The sequence below is a fragment of the Serinus canaria genome, chromosome 2 (genome assembly GCF_022539315.1).
Source record: "Serinus canaria isolate serCan28SL12 chromosome 2, serCan2020, whole genome shotgun sequence".
Taxonomy (NCBI): domain Eukaryota; kingdom Metazoa; phylum Chordata; class Aves; order Passeriformes; family Fringillidae; genus Serinus; species Serinus canaria.
This window is the reverse complement of record NC_066315.1, coordinates 129,634,636-129,645,479: the sequence shown is the minus strand read 5'-3', so window position 1 is coordinate 129,645,479 and position 10,844 is coordinate 129,634,636. Positions and strand designations below refer to the sequence as shown.

Sequence of the window (10,844 nt, the reverse complement as noted above, 5' to 3'; positions counted from 1 at the left end):
CGCCCCGGCACACCCCTGAAGGACTACATTTCCCAGAGGCCCCGCGGGCGGTGGGGGGCGGGGCGTGTTCTGGCGGAACGCTAAGGGGCAGGAGTTCAGGAGGGGAGGCCCCAGCAGTTACTGCGGCTTCGGGACTAGCTCCGGCTATGGCCTCGCTCGTGAAGAAAATAATCAGCACTACTAAGGCCCCTGCACTGGGTCCCTACAGGTAATACCTTAGCTCAGAAAGATCCGAGAGTCTTGGTGCATAACAAGTTGGCCATGAGCCGGCAGAGCCCTTGCAGCCAATGCTTTCCTGGGGTGCATCGGGAACAGTGGCCAGGAGGTCGAGGGAGGTGATCCTGCCCCTCTGCTCCACCCTAGTGAACCACATCTGGAGAGCTGTGTCCGGTTCTGGGCTCCTCAGTACAAGACAAGGAGCTACTGGAGAGGGTCAGCAGAGGGACGCAAAGATGATGTGGGGTCTGGAGCATCTTTCGTGAGGAGAGACTGGGGGAGCTGGGCCTGTTTAGTCTGGAGAAGACTGAGAGGGGATCTCACCAACACCTGTAAATACCTCTAAGGCAGATGCCAAGATGACAGTGCCAGACTCTTTTCAGTGGTGCCAGGGACAGGACAAGGGGCAATGGCCATAAACTACAACACAAGAAGTTTCAGCCCAACATGAAGAAGAACTTCTTTACATTGAGAGCGGCAGAGCACTGGAACAGGCTGCCCAGGGAGGCTGTAGCATGTCCCTCTCTGGAGACATTCCAAACCCAGCTGGATGTGTTCCTGTGTAACCTGCTCCAGGTGGCCCTGCCTTGGCAGGGGGGTTGGACTGAGGGATCTCCAGAGGATCCTTCCAACCCTAACAATTCTGTGATTTTTGGGAGTGGGAAGTCTCTCAGGAGGAGCAGGAGCAGGTTTTGCTGGCAGGGTTTAGGCAGGTACCTGGGAGTCTGTCAGTCAGGCCTGGGGCTGAGCTGAGGGCAGGACCCTGAGCAGGGACCAGTCCTGGTACCCCCTCCCCCAGTAACCCCCGGGCACACCTGGAGTCCCAAAGCGCGAGTGGGGCTGTGGTGCCACGGCAATCTGCAGCCTGACAGGGGGAGGGGGGGTAGTTCAAAAAGTTGATTTGGGAAAATAATTCTGGAATTAGTGGTAAGGAGTGAATGAAAAAAAAAAAAAAAAAAGGAAGAAGAATGATTGTTCTCCAGAAAAAGTTGCTTGGCTAGAGACAAACATGTTGAGCAGGGAAGCTAGGTATGCTGACTATGCAGGTGATACAGAGTGAAGGCTGAGCCCAATCCAGGGTGAGCTTGGTTAGATGGAGAATTCAATGCCTGGGAATTGAAAATTCTTTCTTATTTCGAACAGTTATAAATGTTTTTCAGCCTAAAAACTTTACTGCTGTAAAAATATGTAAGATGTTCAACATTTTCGCACATATGTTGCTGTAGCAATTTTGCATATAATTAAAGAAAAATACCAGTTTTAATTGGAGAACGGTTTCTCTTTATAATTTGGATATGAAAAGATGTTCAGTCAGTATAGTAGATTGTCATAGCTAAAGTACCAAGATGTTTTCTGAGAATGTTTGATTTTGTATTCAGGCTTTGTGTTCACTAGAGCATCTTTGTGCCTTCCAGGTGCTTTTTTGTCTCCATTACTTTGTGTCCTGAACTTTCTAAGCTTCAAATTGTGTTTCTTATAGGCATTATAAAGATGGAAAAATACAAAGTGTAGAAGCAGAGAGACATGACATGAAGGTTAACTTCTGTAAACAATAAACTGTTGGTGGATTGCAGGCAGGGGTCTGGCATTGCTTGGCATCAGGAGAACATCTAAGATGTGGGAAGGCACCAATTTTTTGCCCACATGCCCACACCACTGCCCCAGCCTTCAACATGGCTTTCCACTCCAAAATGTTGTGCTTATTGGTAGTTTTTGATGAAATACTGTTTATTGTGCAGCCTGCTAAGTGTATGATGGGTCTAACATCAATAAGTTTATCACTAACTTAGTTTATCAGATTTTAGTAAACTTGTCAAAGTCCAGGGAGCAGAAGTTGCACAAGAAATAACTGCCACAACTCTGCTGAGAGGTCTGGGCTTGGTTACACAGCAACGAGAGCTTAATGTGGAATGAAGGATTGGGATGAATGAGCTGCATTCCTGGTTCTGCTACAGCCCTTCAATATGCTTTTTGGTGACCCATTTTTACTGTATTTTTCTATTTCCTTTACTGCATCCATTTGCCAGTGCCTTGAGATAGGTAGACAGATAAAAAGACATGTCTGTATTTGGGTCTATATATCTCATTATTGTTATTAACCTTTTAAAGGATACTGTTCTTGTATTAGTCCACAATCATTTGTGTGAAGAAGACCTGATTAACAAAGAGCATGGATCCTAACACCTTCTCTCTGACAGAGTGTTTTTTCTAAGGTCACAGTGTCTGCCCAGTTATGCATTTAGCTACACTGAAACCTGACTGACTTTAGACACACATTCACATCCCTGCTGATTAATGAGTAGCTACAATTGGCCCCTAACTGCAGAGGAGCATCTGCAGTTAAAGAATGGTTGGGGTTTGTGGAGTTGAAGTTTCCCTTAGCTGCACTCATGCATTTGAGTGCAGTGCAAGTGTACTCCCTGGCTGGTAAATTGCTCCTAGTCTCAGTGAATGGAGGATTCCATTGGTGAGCACACCAAGAGGAGGAAGCTGAGCAGACCCAATAAGGCTGCTGCAGATGTTGATCTGACAGTGGTATCAGAAGGCTTCAGCTTGTTCTTTCCCAAGTTATTAATAATTTAGGACTCTCAGAAGGTCTCTGAGGTAAACATTTCACTGTCATTTGCTTTGTGACAATCTCTTTTAGTGGAGAGCCCATACCTTCTTGTTGCACAGGTCTCTACTTCAAACAGGAACAGAATTTTGTGCTCTGAGGGCCTCCCTCAACAGCAGGTGAGGACAGAAAATTAAAGAAGCCCGTGTCTACATGCCCACATTTCTATCAACAAGATTCTCAGCTAGAAAACTATTCACTGGTTTCTCTTCTTTGTATGGTGTAGTTTTGTGATTTACTCCAGTTTTGTTAGTTGATGACAGAAAAAATAATCCCCATGTAAAATAGTTTACCGTTTCTGACAAGTTACTAGCCATTTTTTCCCCTGTATAAAATTACAGGAGAATATAGGACAGTTGTAAAAGGAAAGATGGGAATGATGGCATTGTTCAAACTGCCTAACCCTGATCACTTGACTGAGTCCCCAGATTAGGTTGGTCCCTTGTGAGATGAATGGATTAGGATAATCCAACTGAGTGAATCTCAGCTGAAAGTCGTACTGAAAATAATCTCTGAATATGTCCCTCTTTTTCTGACATTAAAGGGAAGCAAACCTCCTATTTCAGATACTTCAGGGAGATGCCTAAGTGTAGTTTGTGTAGCTTGAGAGAGTTGTGGAATGGTCAAAACAATGCATTTTCTTGTGGAATGAGAAGAGATATGAAAAACGGTGTTGACACGCCATAAGCGCTTCTAAAAGAATCCTTCTGTAATTTCATTGCAAAATATTTTAATTAATGATTGAAGATAATTAAATTGTGTCTCTTCTGTAATGTTTGCTAGATAGTTTAAATCTTTGTTTTCAACTTTTAACCTCTTTGTAGTAGAGACCTTAATAATTGCTGACTCAACTCCAGCAAAAGCACTCTTGACTTTTTTATATAAATGTTCTGCAAATAGTTTGAATTTTTGATTCTTTGGAATTAACCCAGCCAAGAGGTCACTCAAGTTATTTGATGAGAGGAGAGTGATTGTTCTGGGGATGAAGTTATCAAGGAGTTTTGCTGACTGGCCAAATTCATTACTCTGGAGGAACACTGCTGGAGAATCAGGGTGCAAGGTGTCACCTCACAGCTGTTAACTCATTTATCATAGTGCCTGTTTAAGAAGAAAAATGTTAAATCTCTTTTGACTTTTCTTCTTTTTTTTTGTTTTTTTCTTTCTTTGCTCTGCAGCTGAAATGTAGTTGAAAGGTATTGTCTGCTTCTCAAACAGGGATGGAATATTTATCTGGGCAGGTGCAAAAAAATGTTTTTATTTACTCTGCCTTTCCTCTGTGCTATTTGCTGTGTGGAATCTGTAGCTCAGTTTAGAGTTGTGTTACTGCATTGTGCAGTCCTTGTGCCTTTGCAAGAAATAGGGTTTATCTCCTCAAGGGCAGAGTTTAGATGATGTAATCCCAGCTCTTCAAAAGCATAAGCAGGTTGATGTATGACTGCATGTACAGACTTGCATGTGCATAACCTCAGTCTTCTTTCTGATACATTATAAAGTAATGTAGAAAATTTGAAATGTGCTTTTGGATTTGAAATTTGAAATGATTTCGTGGGGGAACATTAGACCTGAAATGCCACTTGTGCTTTCAGCCAAGCCGTGCTGGTGGACCGGACAATGTACATTGCAGGGCAGATAGGGCTGGAGCCTTCCACTGGGCAGCTCGTCTCTGGAGGGGCAAAGGAGGAGGCCAAGCAGGTAAGAAGTCTTCCAGCAATGAACTTGTAATGGACTTGGCATATGTCTAATTAAATGTGGAATTGTGAGAAATTGAGGAGCATAGAGAGCTTGTCACATCCTCCAGATGGGGGACAAGTGGGAGGAGGTCATTCCATCTTAACTAATGCTGTCATTTTTCCAACAGCTTGGAAAACATGGAGGTCAGGGTAGAAATCTGTTCCATGTAGGAAGGCATGAAAGAATCAGTGTTTGAAGCAAAGGTTCACACCCTGATAAAAACCATGGCTTGAGACAGGGAAAGTTTTATTCCCCCAGCAGCGATGAGATGGAGGTGCATCATGCATTTACATCTAATGCATGGATGGTTATAATATTTATTAGATACTCCCTTTTGTTAATTTTTATTTAAGTCAGTCTTTTTTTGATAGTTGAGGTTTTGCTGGTTGAACAGTAAAACTTCAGCCAAGTCACAAGTTATATTTACATACTTACATAAATATAACCCAGCTGATAGCTAAAAGATTTTTGTTTCATTTTTTCTTTAGGCTCTAAAAAACATGGGAGAAATCCTGAAAGCTGCAGGCTGTGACTATGGCAATGGTAAGTGCTGCTTTGACTGTGGCAAACAGGTGATTGTTTTTTACCTGATTAAAATATTAAAAAAATCAAGTGACCTTAAAAAAAAAAGAAAAAAAATATTTGCTGAGCATTCACTTGTTACCAATAGCTGGAAGAAACAAAAGAAATTGTGAATTTAGGTTAAAAAATAAAAGAAATGAATCTGCATGCAAGTCTTGGCAATGGGTATCAATGAAACACTGTCTTTCACCAAAAATTTCTGGCAGTGGTGCTAATATTTTAATTCCAACTGGGGAAGCTCAGGTACAAACAATGTTGCAGTGACTACAGACATTTTAAGCATCCTAAGCTTTGCTCCAGGTGAAAGCAGATTTGTATCTGTGCTGTTAGTATTCTAGACACTCTCAATACTTTTGGGTAGAGCACTCTACTGGTGAAGCCACACCAGGATTAATGCTGGGTTAGGCTGTCCTGGGAGTCCTTCTAGCACAGAGTGTATTTCCAGACCTTCCATGAGCTTTTTTTTTCTGGCAGCAGATATTATATAAAAGTTAGTGCCTGCAGCTGGCTTAGAACAGCTGTTTTATTTGATCTGTTTATCAGTTCAGTGCCTCTTGGGAGAATTTGGCATTTTCAGAGCTAGTCAGGAATGGCTTAATTCCTTAAAGTTGTATTACATACTAGGTGGTTCCTTAGGTTGTAGCTGTAATGATCAATACCTGCAAAACTTTTTGAAAATGTTTAGAACACTTGAGAGAAATGTATGAAATAGAAGCAAGAAATGCACTGAAGCTTTTCAATTTTTTTAATGCAAGTCAGAGGTCTAAAATAACTGCACTTACATAATTTCTAGTTGTGAAGACTACAGTTTTGATGGCAGACATGAAGGACTACAATGATATTAATGATGTTTACAAACAATGTAAGTAGATATTTTACTCGTGTTTTACCATTATGGCTTGTGGAACAAATTATGTTCATGGTAGTCAAAGTGTTTTAATGACTCAGATGATTTAATCCATATTCTTTGAAATTCCTGTAGAAATTTTTTTTGAAATTCATTTTCAAGGATCAGATCAATCAGAGCCTAATTTCATGTGGACTTGTGTTCTACCATCTCACTAACTCACTATCCTCTGAGGATTCTGCTATCCATACAGGTTGATCTTCTTTGCCTCTTTCCTTGCTCGATGTTCTGCTGTCCTGGCTGTAATTCTGCTGTAGGCAGCCTCCAGTGCTGAATTTCAGATTTTATATCTCCATTTCTCTAAAGTCTGTATTTTTGAACAATTTAAGGGTCATTGTTATGGGACAGGGCTGACAAGGATGAGCCATGGTGCTCCCCTTGAAGAAAAAAGAGAACAATGCTTGGTCAACAAAAGTGAATGTAGACTGAAATGGGTGATTCCAACGAGCCATGTTGTGCAGAATAATTTGGGATGATTTTCATGAGCTCCTTATTTATATAGCTTTGGCTTTTAATTAGATAGCAACATCTGGTCTTGAATGAAGTCTCATTGATAAGCAAGTAACACAGTCTCCTACTTGTCAAAATGTACTGGGGGATGTGTGTGCTTAAGCAGGGTAAAACCAGACCAGCTGCATGCTTAGTTACTTGTTACCTCCAGCCTGGAGTTTGAGAAAACAGTTCTCTCATTGTGAGTTATTATCTCAATGCAGGACACCTACATTTCCATTATTAACAGTTTTGTGATAATTGTCACCAGTAAAACTTTGACTTCATTATGCAAATTTCTTGGAAGTGTTCAGTCAGCTTGGATGGGACTTTGAGCAGTTTGATACAGTGAAAGAAGTTCTTGGCCGTGGCATGGTGGTGCATTGGACTATGTGATCTTTAAAGGCTCCTTCCAACCCAAACTATTCGAATATTCTAGAAATTCAGCTCTTATATCTTTACCAGTACTCTTCCCCATGCCTTACCCCTGTTCTAATATCTGTGATTGTCAGGTCTAAATGGGCACACGGAGGAATAAACCATGGGCCTGTTTTTCCTCTGTTTTCCTTTAGTATGAGTAAGGTTGGACTCCTGGTGACTTTATGTAAATCTGGGATCTTTGCTCATTACTCTTCTGGCAGGGGCCTGTTTCTGTCTCCTGCTCCTTCTGTGAAAGGGCCATCTCCCACTCCCTGGTGTTTGAAACTGGATGATCACCATTCTGATTTAATCATCCTTTTTCAGCCAAGTTGGTGTGAAGGCCCTGCAGTGTCAGCAGAATACAGGTTATCACTGGCCACCAGGTCACAACTGCAGCTGACTGCTTGAGGATGAGTGGTGGCTTGCTGAGATTGAGAGCAGTCAGTCACTAAAACAAAAAGAAAATAAGGGGGAAATGATAGCTGCATTGAAGCCTTATAGCCTTGAACCTGAAACTGTTCCAATGACTTCATTTTATATGGATTACTTTGAACTGTGTTTTATCAAGCCAAGGTTAGTGATTGCTGGATGTTTCTGTTTAAATTACAGTTTTCAAGGCAAACTTTCCAGCCAGAGCAGCCTATCAAGTTGCTGCTTTGCCCAAAGTAAGTGTCACTTTTCTGTCTACAAAAAACCTCAAAATTTTCTGGAATACTACTGAACATTCTGACAGCTTTTCAAATTCTGATATAGCTTTGATTGCAGTTATTTTAATAAAGACTCTTAATTAGTTTCTTTTCTAAGTATACCATTGTTATTCCCACACATTGTCAGAGATATTTCTTTATGGTGGAAAATAGATAAAACATTAGAAATAAGGGGTTATCATACTTGAGTAAGAATAAATTGAATTTACAATATTCCTGAACATTGCTAAATCAGTAATACAACTGTCAGAAGAATAATCTCTCTCAAATGTCACTCTGTTTTTTATGAAGTTGTGTTGTTCATCCAATTGCTTCATAAAATAGATACATTAAATTCCTAATATGTTCCTTCATTGTTTTGTCACAGGGGGCCAGAGTTGAGATTGAAGCTATTGCCATTCAAGGACCTCTCCAAGATGCTTCAGCATGACTATAAGTAGAGACTGGATATCTTACGATGGCGGTTTTAGATTTAGTTACTACTTCTCCCTTATATCCAATTCCTACAGCTGGCTAACAGCAGTTACACACAGCTGAAATTAGTAAACTTACTGAGGAAAGGTGCTTTCTTCAGGACTTAGAGTGAGTTCTCTGCTGGCAAACCCTGAGAAGTGCCTGAGTCCTGTTAAAATCAGCTGAGCCAGATTGCAGGACACGACCTGCCCTTTGTGGAGGTGACTGGATATCCAGGTATTAAGGTACATACCTGGCTGAATGTATTAGAGTTACACTATGGGTGATCTGGACATGGAATACTGTACTGATTTGTAATAGTAGGTCTTTAGTAAAAAATTTTAAATCAGAAAAAAATGACAGAAATGAGAAAACAGAACACATGAATTGCTTAGCATACATCTTCACTTCTGAGGAATTTTACTGTATTTGCTTCTGAATTTTTTTAATCTCTTTCTTTCTTTCTTTACATAATAGATTACTGTTGGACTCAGATTTTTTCATATGTAAGCAACTGCTTAACCAAGTTAGTATTAATTTCAGAAAATTTTCTGAAGTGGTACCTTTATAAATCAGATGAAAATTAATATCTACATGTAACTTTTCTCATGATCTTTTTTATACCATTCAACTTTGACTGTTTTGATTAAAAAAAACCAATAAAAATTAAAAATGTTTAATGAGAATAAAATTGCAACTGCAAAAATGTGCTTGTCTATTATGGGAACAAACTTTTCTTTTCCTGATTGTGGTTTGATACTCCATTACAAAAAAAGTCTCCAGCTTGCTTTTTCAAAAGCAAATTTGAACCAAAAGCATAGGCTTATTATTTACATTCTAATAGATAAAATTAAATTCTCCAGGACAGGAAGCTTTCAGCTACCATCATTACAGTTCTTGTAGTTTTTTCCTCTGCCATTAAGGTCAGAAGCATTGGTTTGATGGGGTGATTAAGCAATACTGAGAAATCCAATTGGTGATGCTAGTAACTTACCCCATCCCTCTGTATTGATCTTCTGTCAAGTAGAAATGGATACTGTGAGAATAGTCAGCCCTGCTTACCAGTCCTAGATTTGATGTGAAAGAGCCATTCCTTCTTTTCACTGAGCTTATAAATTGTACCATTATGGAAAAAAGATTCCTAATGAGGTTGTCACAGCAAATATGTGCAGCTACAAGGATTTTTTTATAATATTCCCTTGCTTTCTTTGGGAGAATTACTTTCATTAGAAGCAAGATAATGTCTTTATCTCAAACAGCAAACTTTCAAACAGCCTTTGAAAAATGCCTGACTTTTCTCTAAATAAACTTCCCATATATAAACTTTGATTAGTTTTTGCTGCTGTTCTTGTTCTTTCTCCTTGGCTGTACTAATAAGGCATCTTATGCTCTGTAGCTCTGACTCCATAAGCAATCTCACCTAGGAAAACACATGGTCAGACATGTTAGGAAGGAATTAATACTAATATGGCAGTGACTTTCTAGGAAATACAAAGCAGATGTTCCTTCATTTTGTCAATTAATAATTTAAAATAATGTAATTTAATGGAGTTACATTTAAACTTTTAAATGGAGTTTAATTCCTAATTTATATTTAGGTTTCTCTTTCATTGGGTGTAATTACTTAGTTGGGATCTATTTCACTGATTTGTAGGAGATTTAGTTCAAGTTCACTGTAAATCAGCTGATTTCAGTTGTTTTGAACATGAGCTGTGTTCAGCCTTTTATAACCACAGTGATCCCTCCTTACTGCTCACTGCCTTCCTGTCCGTGTCCCGCAGCCTTTGTGCCCGCCTGGAACCCAGCGCTAGGTGGCGGTTGCGGTATTTGTGTGCCACACAAATTCTTCTGGTACAGGAAGTCTAGAATAACTGAAATAAATTCTTATTTACAGCACTAACATAGTAGTTTTCAAAATAAAAAATCAGCCTTCCACAGAGAAGTGTAAAACATTTATTTTATTTAAGCAGAGTTGTATTATTTGATTCTATTCTTTGAAACAAAAAATTCAACACCCATGATTCTCCAATATGAAAAGCCTATCTCTTAGCTCTTAATTTGCAAAGTACTGAGTACATAGACATTTAACAAAGCCAGTCTTAAATAGAGGTATGTTAAAAACAGGTTTTGGGGTTTTTTTTCCCTTGCTAGACTGAGCTGCATGCAAAATACAAAGTTGCAATTCATCTTGTGGCGTCCTGATTTCAGCGTGTAAAATCTGTTTCTATCACATGTAACTAAAAAAGCACAGCAAAACACCTCTTCTCTTTCTGTGAAAGTAAAGCAATGTATAAAGTACTGAAATGTGTATGTTCTACCAGGTGTTTCTTTTAGTAAGACTCTCTTCTTTAATTGATTATATTCTCTACAGATTAAACAATGCAAAAAAAATTTCAGCACCTAGTTTTAATGAAGCTGTGTTCTGTTAAACCACATAAACTGTCCCAATCTTCTTCTGCCAGCACTTGCTCTTGCTGCAGTGTTTACCTAAAAGCAGTTCCTCACTGAGTGATAGAGCCAACCCCAGCCAGCCAGATGGGCAGGGATCTTCTGAGACCCTGCAGTGTGTGTATGTGTCTGCACAGAGTTGACTGGGTGCAAATTTAACCTCTTCCAGGGCTGTGTTTATTGGTAATTAGAAAAAAATTTCTACCCGAGCTTTCTTGTTAGCTTGGACGTTAAGTTTGTTCTTTCAAGTGCATTGCCCAGCACTCCCTTCTGTGAG

The 10,844-nt window shown here is 39.8% G+C and overlaps 1 protein-coding gene across 1 annotated transcript; it reads left to right on the top strand.

Annotated features, from left to right (window-relative positions):
• The first annotated feature begins 54 nt into the window (after positions 1 to 54).
• Positions 55 to 9,448, top strand: RIDA (reactive intermediate imine deaminase A homolog). The gene is made up of 6 exons (XM_009087080.4): positions 55 to 208; positions 4,417 to 4,522; positions 5,050 to 5,104; positions 5,937 to 6,005; positions 7,569 to 7,624; positions 8,034 to 9,448. Exons 1-6 carry the CDS (start codon positions 147 to 149, stop codon positions 8,094 to 8,096), a joined length of 411 nt encoding a protein of 136 aa, XP_009085328.1. The 5' UTR covers positions 55 to 146; the 3' UTR covers positions 8,097 to 9,448.
• Positions 9,449 to 10,844: the final 1,396 nt, after the last annotated feature.